Source organism: Palaemon carinicauda, chromosome 1 (genome assembly GCF_036898095.1).
Source record: "Palaemon carinicauda isolate YSFRI2023 chromosome 1, ASM3689809v2, whole genome shotgun sequence".
Classification (NCBI taxonomy): domain Eukaryota; kingdom Metazoa; phylum Arthropoda; class Malacostraca; order Decapoda; family Palaemonidae; genus Palaemon; species Palaemon carinicauda.
In genome coordinates this window covers 185,090,987-185,113,486 of record NC_090725.1, presented here as the reverse complement: position 1 = coordinate 185,113,486, position 22,500 = coordinate 185,090,987, and the positions used below count along the sequence as shown (strand labels likewise).

Sequence of the window (22,500 nt, the reverse complement as noted above, 5' to 3'; positions counted from 1 at the left end):
TTGGCAAGTATGAACCCTGCATCCTCACCTCGTATCTCAAACAGACATTTATTTTTTTCGGTATCATGAATGGGGTATTCAGTCAACAAATGCCTCTCTGTCAAGGGTACCAAACATTCATCGCAATATGGCTGATGTTGCCCCGTCATCAGAAACTCGTGTCAACCGAGTGTAACCAATGCCAAGTTTTGGGGCATTATATTATACTTCCAAGGATATATATACCAATCGTTATTCCACTCATCTTATTTCCATCCAGACTATCCCAATGCTAGTGGCAATTATTATAAAATAATTTATTAATGGTAGGTACGAAATCATTACAAAGGATGGGATACCGTTTTGGCAGCAACTCTGATGCAGCTTTCTTTGCCAGTAAATCTGCCTTCTCATTCTCAGACAAACCTACATGTGCTGGAACCCAACAAAATCAAACTGTTACACTACTCAGTCCAGTAATAATAAGCTACTTCTAAAATCTTTAAAACAAAAGGGTTACTGGAATTAAAAACTCCTAACACTTGAAGGACACTCGTTGCATCACTAAAAATGGTAAAATTATCGTACACGTCCATCTCTATTTTGTCAATAGCAGTTAGTTTGCCATACAGTTCAACAGTAAACATAGGAACTATTAGAGGAAGTGCACCTTTACAATTGAAAGCATTACTACCATCAATATATATAAAAGTCAATTCCCTTTGTTCTGCAGCATGTTCCATAAAAAGAGATCTGGCTTGTAATTAAGTCATATTCTTTTTAACACCAATAAAATATTTACAAAAAGATATTTCTGGTAATTTCCATGGAGGCACTGATGACATCCTGAATGGAAACACCTTACTTCTACTTATATCAAGAGAGTGTATCGATTGTTTTGCCCAAAAACCACAAGATTGAGAAGATTTTGAGTGCAACTCATAGTATGCTGAATGCCTTACAAGGCCTGCAGTCTGATAGGCCAAGGATTTGGGAAGTCTTTACAACCCAAACCAATACCGAACAAAAGAAGACTTTTAGTAAGGGTCTAAAAGCAACTCTCCAGCGTCAACACGGGGGCTTAGGATAGGCGAAGTCCTAAAGGCTCCTGTGGCCAATCTGATACCAGTATGGTGTATAGAATCTAAAAATCTTTGGGTGGCTGAGGAGCTTGTCGAAAAGTTTAATCCCTTCATATCAGTCCATTGAGTTATTTTGTCAATTGAGTTGTAACTTTCTCTCAACAACTGCCCTTCTAGCTCTAGCAAATGATGTAGAGAGAGCAACTACAAATAGGGTTGAAAGAATATCTTGAAGAATGACAGAGGATATCCCATTAATGGCTAATGCAAATAGGATTACACTCAGCACACTACCCTGGGGAACTCCCTCTTATTGACATTTGCTCTCTGACAGAGTTTTACCTATTATTACTTGATAAAATCTTCTTGAAACTAATGCTTGAATGAACAATGGTAGCTCTCCCTTCAATCCCAAGTTACAAATGGTTTCAAGTACTGTATACTATATCTCCGAAAAGTATCATATGCCTTTTCGAGGTAAAAAAATACTGTTACATGGTGCTGTTTTGGAAGCAAAAGCTTCACAAATAGAGGACTCAAGTCATATCAATACATCAGTCATCGACTTCATTTTTCTAAATCCACACTGGATATTTGATAAAATACCTTTCTTTTCCAGGTACCAAACCAGTCTTGTATTAACCATCTTCTCCATAACCTTACATAAACCTGATGTCAATGCAATTGACAATTTTACCTTGCAGCTAATATCCTTACCAGGTTTTAAGAATGCTAAAACAGTGGCTAGTTCCCGAACACTTCAATATCTATGATCATTCCATATTCTGTTAATAATGCTTCAGATGAATAACTTGGTATTAACAAGTACATGTTTGATCACTGCTTATGGAATTCCATCGGGTCCAGGGGCTGTATCATTACATGTAGCAAGTGCGGAATCAAATTCTCTTTCAGTAAATAGAGAATTGTAAGATTCTCTTCCTATTGCAAAAATTAACACTTCTTGTCCTTCAAAGCTCCTATTCTGGTGACCTGGAACTGCTTCAGACTTGCAAAATACATTGTAGAAATTATCAGCCAAAACATTGCTAACCTCAGATGCTCCAGATTTGCCTTCAACACTGTTGGTGGGTTGGGGGTAAATTTAGCTGCTATCTTTTTTATCTTTCCTTCATACAGAAGATGGTGGTGTTCTACTGTTGACTGCGGAAACAAAGGATATCCAAGAATGACGCCTAGCTTCTTTCATAACACGGTGGAACTGTGCTCTACATTTTATGTATAAAATTAAATTCGCTTCAGTACAGTGTCTGCAAAATCGAGTTAAAGATCTTCTTGTGGCTCTGTGCAGGGTAGTTAGTTCTGATGACCACCTGGGGATTTATTGTCATTTCAATAACCCAGTTGTTTTGGGAATTGACTCCTGTTGTATAAAGAGTTCCATCCAGAAGTATATGGCATCATTAACACTTTCAAACTGTTCTGTATTCCCTTCAATTTAGCTTAGCTCACGAAATCTATCCCAGTCCGCCTTGTCAAGACTCCACCTTAATGATCTCTGTAAAGGTGGACCATTGTTGGTGTTTGTAATGATTGGTGTATGATCACTTATATGTCAATCATCTGTTCTCAAATCAAAATCAAGAGGGCAATTAGAGAATGAAATTGATAGGTCAATGCAGGACAATGTACCTGTCTAAACATGAAAGTGGGTGGGCTCTCGTATACTAAAGAGTCCCACATTTTTATTTTTCACAATTGATGTTATAATATTGCCCCTCATGTTTGCTAAAACATTGCCCCACAAAGGATGTCAACCATTCAAATATCCAAGTAAAAGCAAAGGTTGAGGGAGTTTTTGAATTGCCTCTAATAAATTATCATACAAAATGTTATCATTTGGAGGTAAGTACAGAGAGCATATTGCATATTTTCTCCCTATATCAATCTGTACAACCACTAACTGCAGAGGTGTACAACCCGCCAAAGATATTTGGGTAACACCTCGATGAACATATATGAGACTTTCGCTATGGCTTCCCGCTTGTTGATTATATGTTCTATAGCTAACATACTCTCGAGGACAAAGGGCATTAGCATCCAACAATTCCATAGAAAATTGGAGGAGAAATCTATGGGTTATTTCTGGAAGATGCCTTGGATGAGGTTTTCCCATTGGGAGTTTTTAATCTAACATAATGAGGTCTTCCCATTGGCAATTTTTAATCCAACATTATTTCCTGTGGGTTTCTTAAGAGATGGTCTTCATATATTGAGTTTTACCTTTGTCTTTTCCTTTGTGTCCTTTTGATCTATTTGTTGAGGCAGATGGTGAACCTCAATTGAATTTCCAATTTATTCAAGTTATCTTCCAGTTGATCAGAAACATCAACATACAAAACATAAAATTTATTTGATGACATAACTTTAATATTTCTAATGGAAGGGGTTGAGAGAGATGGAGGTCTCTCTCTTTTACAATTAATAGATTATGAGCTTCTAGGTTTTTGCACCTTCCCCACCACAGGTGCATCAGGTAAGTTGGTTTCAAGTGTAACCTCCATTATATCAGAAAAGGACATGGCCTGAGAGAGGTGGTACTATTTTTTATAATGGGGTACGAAGGTTGTACAGAGATGGGCAATGCCCCAGTGTTGACACAACGTGACAAAGCTTCAGGAGGTAACATGCTTACCTCGTCATTCAGCATTTTATCAATAGATGTTATATTTCTTTTTATAGAACTATTGGCAGTAATAGGTGGGGTTGATTTTAATGCCTTTACCTAGCTGTTTGATTTATTTAATAGTCTTTTGGCATGTCCCACACTTATATGCTCTAAACTGGATTTGTCGAGGATGGCTTCTTTCAATTTATACAGCTTGCAGCTTCTGTCAGTGGACTTATAATTCAAGTCACAATCTAAAACACTTGGCCTCAAGTGCACATTCTCCACGGTAAGATTTCGAGCAAAAACCACACATTTTTTCATTGTCCAAATTTAAAAAATTAAATCATTACAGTGGCTTCTGCTTGAATTGCCATGCTTTAATGATTTCATTTTGAATAATAATATGGATAGGTACATCAGCATCCTGGAAAGTAACGATCATCATTGATGTACCTGGGACTATGTGTACTTTCCATACATTTAGTGGACACATGGCTAGTATCTTCTCTGTAAATTCATATAGATCTTTCTTAAAAACTACTCCCCTTCCATCGCTAAATTTTAGGTGGTGTTTGAGATCTAATATAACGTCATCATCATTACTTGACTTTAGGCAGGAGAGTATTACGGATTGTGTGCTTGATTCGAAATGGATAAGGTAACTTTTTTTTTTCCTAAATGAGATATATCTCCCAGTGTAGTAGTTCCTACTTCTTTTTCTGAATTAATTTGCATATTTTGAAATAATTTCCTGTAACCCCCTTAGATTCAGCTACATGGCACATATGTGGTTTTGGTTTTCCTTGGGAAGGTATAACTAAATCAATGTCTTTTCAAACCAGTCGACAGGACTATACACATTCAAATCCTTTGGTACGTTATCGCAAAGAGCAGCCATGACATTCAAGATATAAATCTTAATATTACCCATGTTACTTATTGCTTTAAATTCTTCGTCATGACTATTGTTAGGTCTCCCTAAATCCCATTTTTCATTCTTATTTCTTTTATGCATCCATAGCACAAAAATGCATTATATAGATTATCACAGTTTGTCTCTATTAGAATTTGGGTAACATGAAAGATTCGAAGTTTCCTTGTGTTACCCAAATTACACGATTTTGGAATATCCGTAGAATGATCCTTTTCAATTCCGAGGTCATCAACAGAATTTTCTTTAAATAAACTAACAGATGTTGTCATCAGTGCCGGAGGGGAGTCAGCATATCCAGAGGATGGGGAGTCATTTTTAGAAGGGACCATAGTCAAGGGTGGGATTTTATTTTGTTGTTGTTATTGGTTGTTTGGTTGGTTGATTTACAAGCTTAAGAATATTAAGGAAGTATCATATGTCGGGAAGGAAATTTGCAATCTCCACTATTGGCACACTGAGACTATACTTCCCAGATGGTACACTCCATACCCTACCAAAAGGTAGCCCAAAAATAGATATAGAGGCAAAGGTGTAAGTTGAACCTGCCTCTTAGGAATGAGACCAAGGGAATATGGAATCATCCTTCCCATATCTGTATTGATGGGCTTCCAGCCAGAAGCCAAAAGTTCTACCTCAAGGATTGGATACCCATGATTTCAATGACCCAACCCTTGAGAATAGTTTTGCCAAAAAGGTCTAAACCCTCTTTGGGATGGCAGTGATCATCTGATACTCTCACATATAGCTTTGGATGCAAATAACCCCCAACCGTGATCTTGTCTCCCGTTCATCTCAGCAATCAGTAATAATGAATGTGGATAATATCCATGCCATTTAGAAAAAAATAAATAAATAGATAAATGAACAAAACAAAACAAAAAATATATATATATATATATATATATTCTAACTTGTTTATTAATTTACATATTTCTATTCATTTTATTTAAATAGCCTGGATATATCCACATTCATTATTACTGCTTGCCGAGATGAATGGGAAAAGGGATCAGGGTTGGGAGGAATTTGTATTCAAAGTTATACAGTATGTGAGAGTATGTATGTATGTGTGTATATATATATATATATATATATATATATATATATATATATATATATATATATATATATACACACATATGAATATATACATTATATGTATGTGTATATATATATATATATATATATATATATATATATATATATACACATATATATAGCGTTCGATCCCAAGTATGAGGTAGAAATTTATTTCTATTTGAACACGATGTTGTGTTGATATCTATCCATATATATACATATATATATATATATATATATATATATATATATATATATATATATATATATATATACATATATATACATATATATATATATATATATATACATATATATAAATATATATATATAATATATATGTATATATATATAATATATATATATACATAAAATAAATATATATATGTATGTGTATATATATATATATATATATATATGTATATATATATATATATATATATATATATATATATATACATATATATATATATATATATATATATATATATATACACATACATATATATGCATATATATATATATATATATATATATATATATATATATATATATATATATATATATATATATATATATATATATATATATATATATATATATATATATATATACAAGGGATTTTGATGTGGGAAAACTTTATTTTTGGGTGAGGTAGCCATGTCGTCCTGATGGATCTTTTTATTTTTTTCAGGGTTGTTGAGTCTGCAGGAAGCAGGTCTTAGCTTTCGCGATCATGCATCTTGAACCACAGCATCTTACTGACGCCTGTATTGGAGTAAAGATCTTTTTCCAAAGAATTTAGTAAGGAGATCTTTGACAAAGCGGCAGCAGAACATGAGTCTTTTCTGGAGATGGGGAAGATCTTAAAAAAAAAAGGGAAATTATTCCTGAGGTTGGCCCTTAACCTAAAAGGGTCTGGAATCAAGGTAGAGAGAGAAGCGTCGACCTATCGGAAGATGCCAAAAAGCGTCGGTAAGATCTAGAGACGACATAACCCCCCAAGGTAGTAAAATCCTTATCTGCGAAATAGTCAGCCTCCAGAACTTGTCACAAAGAACGAATAGAATTAGATGGAACTAGTTGAAAATAGTTTGAGAAATTATAGAAACTTTCTTTACCACGCAGAATAGACGACCTCGAAACTTCATAGATTTCGTACAACAAATAACTCTCTTCCCAAAAGGTCCTGCATATATTATACCAGATATGGTGTTAATTTCTGGAAAAATCTCTTGATCCTTGGGGTTTGTGTCTTCCATTTGCAGCCTAAACCGCTGGAATTCACGCTTTGTGGCCAAGGACTGAACAGCCATTTGTTCTTGAACCATAAAAAGCTTGCCCCTACTGAAGTATCCTCAATACTAGGTTGGGGATGTTTGCCCTTAGTTCCCATCACTTCAGAGACCCCGACTCCCTGGCCTACGACCTTCGACGGACCGACCTCTACCCCGTCTTACAGTATTGGGGGGGACGAGAGGACGAGGTCTCTTGCTCAAATCCAGGATTGAATGTTGGGGACCGTGAAGTCACTAAGTAAGGAACAGTGAAAAGATCCTGCACTACCTGAAGCAGAGATGAAGGGTCTCCTAAGTTATGTTGGTGTACGGATCTTCTTAGGTTAAGAGCCCACCTCAGGAATAATTTCCCTTAGTTTTTTTTAGTTCTTCCCTATCTCCGGAAAAGACTCTCCTGTTCTGCTGCCGCTTAATCCAAGATCTCCTTACTAAATTCTGTGGAAAAAGATCTTTACCCCAATACAGGCGTCAGTAAGACGCTTCGGTTCAAGCCGAATGATCGCGGAAGCATAGACCTGCTTCCTGCAGACTCTATGAGCCTGAAAAAGATAAAAAGATCCACCAGGACGACATGGCTCGAGCACAAAAATATATATACACTTTTATATATATACATGTATATATATTTATACATATATACATATATATATATATATATATATATATATATATATATATATATATATAAATATATACACACACACTAGGGTCCCGAATTATGCGATTCCCCATTTATACGGTCGGTAGTTTAAAAAAAAAGAAAATTGTTTCTGCAAAGCTGTTCAAAGTCTGCAAGTCAAGCACTACAAAATATATCAAATCTATTGTCTTTTTAGGTATATTGGTAGCCCTAAATACAGTGCTTGATAATAAATGTTACCAAACAATATTTATCTTAAGTTTTATTAACATGATTTCATAATAAATAGCCTCTTAAAGGATAAAATTCCATATGAATAATGAAATCAACTTTTAACTATGCGAATCCAGCTGACAAAATGTAAACAGAATTGTGGTTACATTCTCGGAAATCTTTATCTTTCTCTAACCTTTCGATAATTTTGATGGTATTGTTAATGAAGGTATATTCAAGCCTTATATTTATCTAGTATAGAATATATAAAAGCTTTAGTTTTCCCTGTGGGTATTCAAGGTTTTCATACGTAGGTTGGGTTCATTTATCGGCAGTGAATAGCGTAAATTTCGGTAACAAGTCGGCAATATTTTGTCATCTTCTAAACAGTATAGATTTGCTTTACAATGATTTGTTTTGTATAGTACAAGGTGTAATTATAAAATCATCTCTCCAAAAGAGAGAGAGAGAGAGAGAGAGAGAGAGAGAGAGAGAGAGAGAGAGAGAGAGAAAACACGAGTTGAATTCTAACAAAACTCAAAGTATGATTGTAAGTAGGTCAAGGACGGTGGCTCCTCAACATCCGGATCTCAGTATTGATAATGTTTCTTTAAATTTGTATGACTTTTAAAATTTTAGGTGTGACTCTCGACAGCAAGTTTACTTTTGGGAAACACATTAGGTCTGTGTCTTCTTCAATTGCACAAAAAATTGGCTTATTAAGAAAGTCTTACAAGATTTTCGGTGATCAATCTATCTGAAGAAGTGTTTTAATTCTTTCATTATGCCTTGTTTTGAGTATTGTTCTCCTGTCTGGTGCTCAGTTGCTGATTCTCATCTTAATTTGTTGGACAAAAACATACAGTCTATTAAATTTCTTATTCCTGATCTAGATATTAATCTTTGGCATCGTCGTTCAATTAGTTCATTATGCATGTTGCATAAGATTTTTCATAACTCTGACCATCCTTTACATTCTGATCTCCCTGGGCAATTCTATCCTGTTCGTAATAGTAGGCAGGCAGTTAATTCTAATAGCCAGGCCTTCTCCATCATGAGGCTCAATACTACACAGTATTCTAGAAGTTTTATTCCAGCTGTGACCAAGTTGTGGAATGATCTTCCTAATCGGGTAGTTGAATCAGTAGAACTTCAAAAGTTCAAAGTAGGAGCAAATGTTTTTATGCTGACCAGGCTGACATGAGTCTTTTTATAGTTTATATATGAAATATCTGTTTTTGACATTGTTAATAGTTTATATAGGACATATCTGTTTTGATGCTGTTACTGTTTTTAAAATGATATATTGTTAATTTATTCTCATCATCTATCTATTTCCTTATTTCCTTTCCTCACTGGGCTATTTTTCCCTGTTGGAGCCCTTGGGCTTATAGCATCTTGCTTTTCCAACTAGGGTTGTAGCTTGGCTAATAATAATAATAATAATAATAATAATAATAATAATAATAATAATAATAACAACAACAACAGTTGAAGGGCCAGAAATACAGCCTTCATCTCTAGGAGATTTATGTGGAGCTACTCTTCTGACTCTGACCAGAGGCCTAAAGTCATGTTGTGCAGTACATGGGCCGCCCATCTTATTTTTGAAGCTTCTGAGAACATCAACAAATCTGGAGGGAGGACGAGAAGGTCTACTCCTTTTCGTATGTTCTCGTCTGACACTCACCAATCGAGGTCCGTCTGTTCCGCTGATCCCATGGGGATCCGGATGTCTGGGGAATAAAGAGCCTGATTCCACCAGGACTTGAGTTGCCACTGGAGGGATCGAATCCTGAGGCGACACTTGGGAACTAGACGGGCCAGCGATGAAAGGTGACCGAGGAGACGTAAACATGTCTGTGCTGGAAGCTCTTCTCGTCTGAGAAAGCGTCTTACGACCTTTCTCAGCCTCGATATTCTGTAGTTTGATGGGAATGCTTTGTGGAGATTGGTGTCTATTATCATGCCTAGGGGTACCAGTCTCTGCGTAGGAAGCAGGGAGGACTTTTTGAGGTTCACCATGATCCCCAGATCTTGGTAAAACCTCAGATGTTTGTCTTGAGGTTTAAGAAGGGTTGACACCGAGTCTGCAAGGATTATCCAGTTGTCCAAAAAACAAAGGAGATGGATGCAAATCCTGTGGGCCCAAGATGACACAAGGGCAAACACTCTGGTGAAGACTTGAGGTGCTGTGGAAAGACCGAAGCATAGCACCTTGAACTGGTATTTCCTGTTTTCTAAGCTGGATCTTGAGTACTTCCTTGAAGATGGATGGATTGGGATCTGGATGTACGCGCCCTTTAGGTCCAGTGTGCACATGAAGTCCTGTGGTCTTACCGCTAGTCTGACTGTGTCTCCATGCTGAACGGAGTTTGTTTGACAAACTTGTTCAGAGCTGAGAGGTCAATAACTGGTCTTCAGCTTCCAGACGCCTTTTTCAAAAGAAAGAGTAGACTGAAGAAGCCTGGAGACTCGTCAAGGACCTCCTGGAGAGCGCCCTAGTTCAACAGGGTCTAGACTTCTGCTTGGAGGGCTAGCCCCTTTGCTGATCCCATCGCAAAGGAGTCTATTGATACTGGATTCCTGGTCAGGGGAGAGAGAGATGTTATGAATGGGACGTGATACCCCAAACAAATCACGGAGATTGTCCATGGTTCGACCCTATGTTACTTTCACCTGTTAGAGCAACTTTGTAGGCATCCCCCCGCTGGTGGACAAGCAGGGGGAGTGCCTATCCTAGCCTTTGTGGGTTCGACCGCTCCCTCTAGGATATTTTACTCCGGTGGAAGACTTTGTGCTTTTCCTGTCCTCAGCAGGAAAGGGCTTCTTAGACACCACTGTCTTCACTACTGTTTTGTTCGTCATGGTCTTGGCTGGAAGTAACTGCTGAGGAGTTGGTGCTTTCTAGGGCTTGGATGTCAAAGCCCTATGAAGGAGGGAGTCCTAATGGGACTTCCTCTATCTCTCAGCAGCATGTACCATGTCCTTAGGATCAAATAGATGGGTTCCCTCTAGAGAGGAATTCCTGAGCCTGGCAATGTGGGCATTTGAGACTTGCAGGTGGAATCTCTAAGAACGCGCGTCCCGACGTCTCAGAATGGTACTCACCCATAAGTTTGAAACTTGATGGGCTAGAAACGATCATGTGGGTGCCTGAGAGCAGGAAAGTCTCCATTGCTTTCCTGGTACGTTCCTTGGAGAAATCCTCAGTTCGTACCAGGAATCCCAAGGTCTCTAACCAAACATCAAGCAACGAAGTAACCTGCATGGCATACTTCGTGACCTCCTGATTAATGATCTAGCTTGCCGAGAATGAGACCTGTCGGTTGGTGTCTCTCTAGAGAGACTCCATTGGTGAGCTCTTCCAAGGAGTGATGGAGAGGAAGAGCTGGACGAGGCTCATCTAAGATCTTGAAATACCTCCTCTGCTAAGGACAAAGAGGTTGGAGAATTTTGGTGGTAGAGCCGGAACGTTGGGAAGAGGCGAGCTCAGAGAGCTGTAGGGTGACCTTAGCCCTGGTACCCTTTAGCCCCTGAGATCAAGGCAAGGTTGCACTGGTCTTTGAGGGCTTCTGGGTGCCAAAGACTGTGTCTTTGCCCCCTCGATGGGAGTATCTCTGGGTCGGCAAACCCTTTTAGAACCCTCATGAGAGTCAGAACCTGCCAGAATGTATGTTCCAACTCTTTCTGCTCTTTCCGACATTGGACTTGCAGCGAAGTCTCCGTCTTCCACCCCCGAGAGCTATTTTCGTGGGTCGTGGACATCCCTCGAGTGACTGGCTGCATCTGTAGGGTTAGAGGTCCTTGAAGAGGACTTGAGAAGAGTTTTGGAGTCCTTAGGATCCTTCTGAAGAATGAGGCAGGACTGAAGCATCGACGGTCGGATTGTAACGTCCCGCCAGACTTCCATCAGTGGTGGAGAACTCTCCATACGTGGGGAAACTTCTCCCGAGAGTGGAAGATGCAGGAGGAGCAGGTCTTGATGGCCTAACAGGAGTCGGCTATACTCTCGGGGAAGTGATCGCATCTGAGACTCCTCTCTTCCTCTTCAGGGGAGAAGCCGTGGTTCCTTGCAGTAGGTCTGCTGGAGCTGTAGGATGCTCCGAAGAGCTGGCAGATAAAGCAGGCTTGAAGGCTTGCACCACTGCTCTGACCATAGCACTGAACCACAGCTGCCGACTGACTGACACACTGTACGACAGATCACCTAAAGGGAAAGGGACCGAAGGTTCCCTTCGAGGAGTCTCTTAGTGTTGATGGGTCCGCCTTCAAGGAAGGCCGCTCCGGAATCTTAAACCCTTCGGTGGAGACCCCTTCCCTTTTCCCTGGGGGTCGCGCTGTAATGGGCTGGCAGGGAAGGGAATGAGGCGATGGCGACCTGTTGATTCAATATTCTTTAAACCTAGGAGGCTGTAGAACCTGGCGGCCATAGCACAAGTGCGCTGGTGAGCGCTGACGCATTGGTGAGCATTGGCGCATTAGGGAACACTGGTAGGCTGGAATGCGCTTGTGCGCAGAGGACCGCTGGCACTCAGGAAAGCGCTGGCACGCAGTAAGGCCCTGCGCAGGATGATGCTGGTGCGCAGTTTCCTGAGAATGTGAAGGAGAGCGCAGGCGCGCAAAAGAGTGCTGGCTCGTAGTACGGAGCTAAGCAGGAGGATGCTGGTGCGCAGTTTCTGGTGAATGCGCAGGTGAGCGCTGGCGGGCTGGAGAACGCTGGTACGCAGGTGAGCGCTGGCAAGCTGGAGGGTGCTGATGAGCTGGAGAGATCTTTGGCACAGGAGAGCGCTTATGTGCAGTGGAGATATGCCGCGCAGGAGAGCGCTGGTGCTTGGGCGAGCAGTGATGTACAGGAGAGCTCTGGCGCTTGGGAGAGCAGTGACGTAACGTACAGGAGAGCACTGTTGGTTTTGAGAGCGCTTTCGTGCAGGAGCGTTGGCGAGAAGGAGACCAAGGCAGTGCATGAGAGTGCTGATGTTGAGCTTGAGTTTGAGGGAGCAGTTGCACTGGCAAATGCTGCTCTTTGGAATGGCTGGGGCATTGAAAGGCGCTGAAGACGAGCAGGAAAAGGCTGGTGGTCAGGCAAACGTTGAAGCACTGAAGAGCAAAGACGCTATGGAAAGCGTTGGAGTACAAGCTGGCGCTGACATGCTGTTGTTGTGAGGTTTGATATGTTCTGATATAAGTTCGTTTGATTTTTTTAGGGATTTTATAAACTATATATTTTTATAAAGCTAACATTACAATAAATGCATATACCAATGTTGCCAGAATTTTCAAGGTAATTTTGGCAGCCATTTTGGATTTCAAATATGGCAACCACAATATCTTATTTTTCTCTTATTTACTTGTTAATTTTGTTTCAACTGTACTGATTGTGATGAAATATGACCAAAAATTACGTTTGATTTTATTTTTCTTTACAGGTATAATTCGAGTTGCAATGAGCACTTTGCCTCTTCTGAGCAAGCCATGTTAAGAAGTAAAGGATGGGGGATCCAATCAACTGGAGACTGTGTATTCTTTGTCAACATGGTGACGAAAAAAAAAAAGGTCCTTAGGTACTAAAACCACAACTAGGTTCTTATGTGACATTCTTGGATGCCGTCAGAGAAATAGCCACTTGCAATGATGGAGTGTGTGTGGAAATACAGCGAAGACTCAAAGATGTTACCAAAGTTACATTGTGTGCGCAGGGTGCAATGTGGCACCGAAGCTGTTATCAGGAGGCAACAAACAGGAGTCGGATCGAGAGATCCTGGGAACGCAATGAACAATCTGTGAGTGCTGCTTCAGCCACCAAGCAGCGTGGTAGAAAAAGAAAGAGTGAAGAGATTGAACAGCCATCTGAGCGGCCGGCCAAGTTCACAAGATCCAAGACAGCTCCCCTGGAGAAGGATTTGTGCTTTCTGCCAAGAAGACACAGGGGAGCAGATCTTCAGGGTATGTACATCAGACAGAGGGAAACAACTAAGGTCAGCTGTGGAGAAGTCTGGGAATCCAACCCTGTTAACAAAACTGAATACTTCTATCTCTCCTACAGATGCACATGCAATTGATGTTCAATACCACAAAGGATGCTGGAAAAGCAACGTGTTTCATTCCTTAAGAGAAATGTCAAACCAAAGTGGTCCATACGTCCACCCACTTCAAGCAGATAGCATGGTTGAAATAACAAACTTGGTTGAAGTGAAGACACGACAAAAGGCTGTAATCTCAATGGGAGACATAGAGACAGTCTACAAGAACATGCTTGGGGATGTCATGGCACAGCATTGCCCCACCTTCAGTCAAAAATGGTTAAAAGAATATGTTCTGACTGAACTCCTAGCTGTGACATCAGTACTGCAAAAGGATCGTAGGAAATCAGCAGTGCTATAAAACCCAACAGCCTGTTAAGAAGACAATGTTCATTTAATGATAATAGATGCTGGCAACATGGACAATATGAAAACAGTCTTCAAGGCAGCCCAGATCATTCGCCAGAGTATTATTGTCCACAATCTATTCTGCTTGAAGGCCAGTGAAATTGTTACAGCACTAACTTCATGTATCTTGACCGTTAAAAACTTAAGGCCAGTCTCATTGTAATGCGTATGAGCCTCTCTTATAAGAGTCTGCTGAAGAATGAAAGGACATTCTTGATATCTGTAACGAGGGCTTCTTGCTTGAGCACCAAAGAGCTTTCGACTTGCCTCGCAACTCTTACATTCTGCCCAGATAGAACTTAAGGGCTCTTACTGGACACAGGACTCTCTCCAACTCCTCGCCAACCTCCTCCGAAAGATTCGGAAACTCAAAAGCCTTGGGTCAAGGTTGAGAAGAGCGGTAATTCTTGGCGAGGAAGCCTAACAATGAGCAGATAGATTCGATTTTTCAAACGATTTGAGAAGTACCTGTAGGAATTTATCATATGAAAAGTCCAAGATACTGTGTCTGACTACAGTCGCTAACAGACTCCTGTATCCCTTGATGGAAGAGGATGAACAAATGAGCTTCCTTCAAAGGTACAACAGGGAGTCATCAACCTGAGCTGTAAAGATACTGGGAGAAAACAGAGTTGACTCTGCACCATTCTCTAAAACCTCCCACTTGGATTGATAAATCCTGATGGTAGAAGTCCTTATAGCCTTGTAAAAGCCCTAGCTGCCTCCTTCGAAAAATCTCTAGCTCCTGTGAGTTTTCGATAGACTGAAGGTAGTTAGATGAAGAGCTAGGAGACTTGAAAGGTAACTTTCCAGGAGAGGTTGTCTGAGTAATCTACTCTAATGGAAGGCTTCTAGGAGAGTCCATCATCCATTCCAGTATCTCTGTGAACCATCCTCTTGAGTTGAGGTTGAATTGGAGAGGACGAATGAAAATCGCACATGGCCAGTAGCCTCTAGCCTCTGACTGGCCGGGAAACGAACCCTGGTCCAGGAAAACTAGGATGAACAGTGACATAATAATGGTCACAAAGAAAGATTTAGCCTTCCCAGGAAAAAAAAACCCTCCCAAAGAGGAGAGGTTTCCCAACAAACTCATCCACTTTCTCGCAGAACACTTGTGTATCTTTACAAAAGATTGCAGTTTCAAGACGGCTTGCTCCGTTCTAAGAGGAGACGTAAAAGACCGAAAAAACTTGAGACTCTGAATCACCATCCTTAAATAAAGTATCGTTTGCGATGGTGTCAGAAGATCTAATGGAAGTAGTGACGATGTGTTTATCAGAATACAGCTCTTTAAGGTCCTGGCTTCTGGTGTCAAAGAAACCCAGATCACCGCCTATGTCGCCGCATAGTTCTAAAGCTAGACGCTCGATAAAAACTTTCGTGATCAAAGAGATCAGAACTAAGGCGTCCTTGATCTCGACATTCGATTCGACTAGTGTCATCACGAAGTCCGAGGTTCTCATGCTCAATGTCATGTCTCATGCTAGATCTTCGACGTTGAGCGTCCTGAAAGACCTGGCACCGAGCGTCCTGAAAGGCGGGGCACCGATCGTCCTAAAAGACGTGGCGCCGAGCGTCCTGGAAGGTGTGGCGCCGATCGTCCTGTAAGACGATTGGCCGAGAAGTTAACATAGCAAGACGCCGAACGTCCTATAAGACGTGGCACTGAGCGTCCTGGTGTCAGAAGAGACTCGTCTTGTTGACAGGAAGACCCAATTCTTCTGACAGGCTCAACGTTATCTGAAAATCCTTCATGAAGATCGTAAGAATGAGCTCTGAGAAACCAATCGTCCAGATACAGGGAGGCTCTGTTGTCTCTTGAGTGCAGTATTCTGCAACATTTAGCAAAAGTTTCGTGAACATTAGAGGGGCGGGGGTGAGACCAAAACACACGGCCCGAAACTGACACATTCTTCCCCCTTTCCTCCTTGTAAACAAACCTCAGATAAAGTTTGATTGCATAGCCTGCCTCTTAGACTCCTCTCTAGATCTGGGAGATCTATAAAAGGAAAACGTAATCCTCCTTCAGAAGATTTAGTGACCAAAGGTCTGCTCCCCTCTTCTCCCAAGATTGCCATAAGTTGTGTAGCCTGGCTCCACTGCCTGAAGGTGAAAGCAGTCAGACTCTGCTTCGCCCTGTGACCAGGCTGACATGAGTCTTTTTATAGTTCATGATTTCAATGTCTAAATGGAGAACTTTGACTTCTGAACGAAGGCATTGAGAGCAGTTACATCCAGGACCAGACAAAAGCCTCCCTCTCCCATAAGAGACATATCTGATGTTGCAAAGTCTGTTTGGCAGAAAGGTCTTATCGGAGTAACTAACAAAGGAGGTTTCACTAGGAAAAAGATTTCGCATCCATCCTTTAGTAAAAGCACGGACCAAAGGTCTGCTCCTCTCCTCTCCCAGGCTCGCCAGAGGTAGTTAAGTCTGGCTCCTACTGTTGTCTGTGTGGTTTAGAGAAAAGTATGCAGAAACTTTCTTGCTGATTAAGACACCAAAACCTGTGTCTTTGACCAACTCTTGAGGGAGAAGAGAGAAAGAAAAAAGGGATGGCCTGAATTCTGACTTCTGACTCAAAGTTATCCTGCCTCATTGCCTGTATTCCTCAAGAGACTCAGCGATCCACCCAGGGGCCTTTAAAAATCTCTGTGGGTCTGCCACAACGTCCTCGACCTTAACGTGGCTAGACCTCCACCCTTGCTATCCTGGCCTACCTGATAAGGAAGCTGGCTTCATAGGTTTATATGCCTCATTTTACCTGCATTCCTTGAGAGACTCAGCAATCCAACTGGGGGGCTGTAAAAGTCTCTGCGGGGCTGCCACAAGGTCCTTGACCATAACGTGGCTAAACCTCCACCCTATATGACATATCTGTTTTTGACGTTAATAGTTTATATAGGACATATCTGTTTTGACGTTGTCACTATTTCAAGAATAATTTATTGTTAATTTATTCTCATCATTTATTTATCTCCTTATTTCCTTTCCTCGCTGGGCTATTTTTTCCCTATTGGAGCCCTTGGGCTTAAAGCATCTTGCTTTTCCAACTAGGGTTGTAGCTTGGCTAGAAATAATAATAATAATCTCGTACCAGATACAAGATCTAGAGGCCAGTTTATTCAGAGGAAAAAAGAAAGCTGTCTTTCCTTGGTCCTTCTGAGACTCCAACCAGTCTCCCATCATCCTTAAAGCTCCATTGAAGACCACGTGTAAATTCAGGGGGTGGCGAACGTGGAGCAACAAGCACAAAAAAATTTGGAAACTAATCATTAAAAACTTTCATGAGTTTCTAAATCAACTGAAGGGAAAGGACTTGGATCTTCTCCTGATAATCTCAAATAATTCAACAGGAGAAAAGTGATCACCAATGTCTTCCTCTGGCGCCACGCCAATCGTCCTGAAAGACGAGGCGCCGAGTGTCCTGAAAGACGAGGCGCCGGGTGTCCTGAAAGACGAGGCGCCGATCGTCCTGAAAGACGAGGCGCCGATCGTCCTGAAAGACGAGGCGCCGAGCGTCCTGAAAGACTTAGCGCCGAGCGTTAAAGCAAAATGATCTTCATTACACCACTCGGCGCGTTCGGTTCAATGACTACCGATCAGAGGGTTCTCATGGCCGACTGGCGCTCTGGGTCAAAAACCGTGTCTATGTTGGTTCGTAAGCATTGTTATTATCAGCGAATATCTATGACTTATAGTATTGCTATTATCAGCAAATGTGATGCAATGCAAGACTCTAACAGCAGTGTTAGTATCTTAACGTCCAACGCTCTTTGCTTTCCCATGGCAATGGCAAGCGTTCTTGGGAACGTCAACAGGAACGCTCGAGAGGACGTCTGCTCGTGAGCTAACGCCTCTCGTTTCCTTTCGCCGATCGACGTTCCTTCTTCCAGGGGCTGGGGAGCTTGGAAGAGCTCTAAGGCTAGGAAAACAACGTCCACTGTGCTGAATAAATTCACTGCCCCAGTTTAGCACTGAAACTTGCACTTTTAAACTCTTACACATAAGACCATACTTAGTCCTGCCCATTGTGAGAGAACTTACTCTTCTGCCACGGGCTGGAGAATGCAATATCGTCTCTAGTACTTGCTATATAAATTGTAACAAAATATTTTTTATAAAATATTAAACTGATATTTTCATGTAAAATGATATTTCATAATAAAATAAACTTTCAAACATACTTACCCGGTGGTCACATAAAAATAACCACCGGGCAAGTCGTATTTAAAAATAAATGTTGAACACACTCACCTGGTAGTTATATATAACCACCGGTAAAATTAAATGTTATAAATACCTACCAGGTAGTTACATACCACCACCGGTAAAGTTATGTTATATGATTAAAATGAACAGATATAGGAATAACATATAAATATATGTAATCAATCCTTAATTCCTAAGGGTTCCCAAAATTAGTGATTTGTTATGATTAAAAAGAACAGATATAGCAATAATGTATACTGTATATATAAATGTAAACTATCCTTAAATCTTAAGGGTTCCCAAAAATACTGATTTGCTACACTTTACAATTGGAATATATATATATATATATATATATATATATATATATATATATATATATATATATATATATATATATATATATATATATATATATATATATATATATACTGTATATGAATATACGACTAATACTAGAATTCCTAATATTGAGAAGAACGCTACCAAGACATGGGACTGCATCGATTGTCATGAGAACTACAAAGCATAAAATTAACAATACTCTAGTTCTATTTAATCTTTGAAAATAGATCGATAATTTAAAGAACGAATACTAAATGGACAAATATTTTTGTAAAAATTATTACATTAAAAGTTAAAAACTTATTGCAAGATAGAATTCCTTTTCATTCTTTACAAGAAAAAGCAAATAAAAGAATTTTGCAAGTCATACAATGTATGTACTATGTAGATTGCGACACACGACTGTGACGTCATAGAGTTGGCGGAACGTATCTCCGCCATCATGTTTTAAAAAAGTAGGTTCGTTTTTACAGTAGGGGGAAAACACTCCCAATTCTACCTCTTTAAAGATACGAACACAATTAAAACACTAGCACTCAGTGAAAATAAAACCCAACCAGCAAAGGCTAAAAGTAAATTATACATCATCAAGATAACTGAAATATACAGGTTACAGCGAGAGAAAAATCCAACGATATTACCACTATGGCGGCAGAGAACATATGAGGGAACAGGGGATGGTTACGAGGTACCTCGCTAGGGTGCGCAGGGAGTACACCTGGTTATCCAATCAGCGATTGGCGGGCGTTTTGAATTCTCTGCCGTGACGTCAGAGACTAAGCTATACATATAACTACCATGTAAGTCTTATGTTTAAAAATAAAGTTTGAAAACCATACTAAATAAATATTTTCACTGTACTAGAACTGTATCCTTACCAATGGTTTAAAGTCTCGTGCTATGGGTTGAAGAGTCAGGTCTCCTGATGATAAATCATTTAACAAGTTCACAACATCTTCAGTTAGGTGCTCACCAAGCCTTGATTGCAGGTATGTTACACTATCCTTACTTATTCCAACTCCCTGTGCTTTCATTGCCTGAAATTCAACAAATGAGATAATTATCAGTAGTGTATGCTAAGGGAAAAAATCACAAATAAGAAAACAAAAACAATCACAGTCCAAGCTGACAAACATTTATACCCTATAAAAACAAAAAATTATCAACTTCATTTACTAAAAAGATAGAGTACAAACTATAATAATAATGAACATCTAATCCACGAGTTTGTTAAAGTAACCCAGCATTCACTAACATGGCTCCTATTAGCTAATCCATCATAACCTTTTTTTAAGAATTTCCTCTCCTTTTCTATAGATAGTGTTAAATAGAAATCTAAGGGCATCTTTTCAACAAAGATGTTGAAAGAATTTTTCACTGTATAGGATTTAGTTCTAAACCTTCCAATTAACACACAAATTAGACTCATAATATTTACACCTAAATATATCATGGACACCCTAATTCTGGAAATCACCAGTCTCCCTGGTTCAATATGGGAGCAAGGGATTTGACTCAAAAACATCCTATCACCTTATCATAGGAATGAGTAGGCTGATAATAGCCAGGAAAGTACTTAATAATATAAGCGGTATTCGTCGGGAAGGAATCTTTATTCCAAAATGGAGAGAGAGAGACTATTTAAATACATGGAACAGAACAAAATGGCCAATGGTTAGGAACAGTATTCATCCCAGAATCCTCTCCCTACTGCTGGGAGGTGGGGGAGAACTACTACTAACATATCACTACTAACATATCCATTCTAATAAGAATGGTGCTCAGAAATGTAGCTTACCAACATAAGTGTCAGCTCCATGCTATAATGATACAAATGCTTCTTAAAATATTTAAAATTTCTTTGTTTCCTTTCCTCAGTGGGCTATTTTCCCTGTTAGTCACCAGGCTTATAGCATCTACCTTTTCCAACTACCGTTGTTGCTTAGCAGATAATAATAATAATAATAATAATAATAATAATAATAATAATTCTGTAGTAAGAGAAAGAAAACCATCAGCAGAGAAGTCAATCATTCTACCTTTCCTTAGGGCTTCCATCGAACACATTAAAATAGACAAGATTCCTTATGTCCTATATGCGAGCTGAGCAGACTACAAAAATACTACACATATAAATGCATATATATATATATATATATATATATATATATATATATATATGTTACGATCATTTTGAGGAATTGGTCATTTTGCAAACTGCCCAGTCATTTTGGAAAATGACCAAAATATCTGTCAGTATGCAAAATGCCCAAATAATTGTGGTCATTTTGGAAAATGACCAGAAGTTTGGTCATTTTGCAAAATTACTATCAGTATCGTTGGTCATTTTGTAAAGTTCCCCAAATAGCTGCTGGTCATTATGCAAAAATAAACAAATAGTAACTTAAAATTTATTAGGTAAAGTCTAAGTGTCAGTTAGTTCCTACGGAGGTTCGGCCGAGGACGGAAATATTCGTGCTCCTCTCATCACTTATTTGTTGCAAGTATATTGTACACTGAAAAGCTCCACAATGGAAAGTAAGAAAAGTATTTTCCAAACAAAATTTCTAGAGTCTGAAGAAAAGAAAGCTACAAATAGTTTAAGTTTATTTCCCCGGGAAGAATACGAACGAGAAATTAGTCGCCTGAATGAACTTAAACAATCTAATCCTACGAAGACTAAGCAGGATTATCGTTTGTCACAAAAATATGAAATACTGGAGGTCACAATTGAAGGTACCACCGTGCAAAAGTTGCAGAAGAAAGGAACTCAGTGTGATTCGTTTGTGTTGAAGATGCGTTTGATATACTTCTAGCTATTCATCGCACAATTGTCCACGGAGGAAGAACTACTAGTATGTGTAAGGCAACCAAAAAAAAAATATGCAAACATTTCACGTGATCAGATAACGCTGTTCTTGCAGTATTGTGAGGAATGTCAGCTGAAGCAAAATAGTGTGCGGAAGTGTGTGGTTGTCAAGCCAATCGTCTCGAACAGCATGAATTCTCGAGCTCAGGTTAGTAACAAAACGAATAAACATTATTATCCACTAAGTTATTTTAGGCATTTCCTAGCCTTCCAATCTAACCTTAATTTAATAAATTATATGCATGACCCTACTACTACTACTACTACTAATAATAATAATAAAAATAATAATTCTGGTGACAATAATATTTATGATGATGTATTTGCATTACTTATAATTTTGTTTTGTACTGTGTCTTTGCAGGTTGACTTGATTGATATACAGAGTCAACCAGATGGGAAGTACCGTTTCATTTTCAATTACCAGGATCACTTGACCAAGATGATATGCCTTCGAGCCCTACAGACTAAGACAGCCGAAGAGGTAGCTTTTCAACTGATTGACATTTTCTGTGATAAAGGAGCCCCCTCATATTCTTTAATTTGACAATGGGAGAGAATTTTCAAATACGGTAATCAAGGAAGTTCTGGCTATGTGGCCAGAATGTAAGCTAGTTTATGGGAAACCAAGATATTCTCAGTCACAAGGTTCTGTGGAACGAGCAAACAGAGATGTTGAAGCAATACTCGCTTGCTAGATGAAAGATAACAACACTACACAATGATCAAATGGACTGCGCTTTGTTCAGTGGCAGAAAAATACGCGCTTCCATTCTGGAATTGG

The 22,500-nt window shown here is 39.5% G+C and overlaps 1 protein-coding gene across 1 annotated transcript in view; it reads right to left on the bottom strand.

The window, feature by feature from the left end:
• The window catches only part of LOC137652976 (leucine-rich PPR motif-containing protein, mitochondrial-like), a 438,837-nt gene that overhangs the window by 136,964 nt on the left and 279,373 nt on the right, over nucleotides 1-22,500 (bottom strand). Inside the window, 1 exon segment of the mRNA XM_068386371.1 lies at nucleotides 19,726-19,884. Coding sequence (XP_068242472.1) covers nucleotides 19,726-19,884 — 159 coding nt within the window.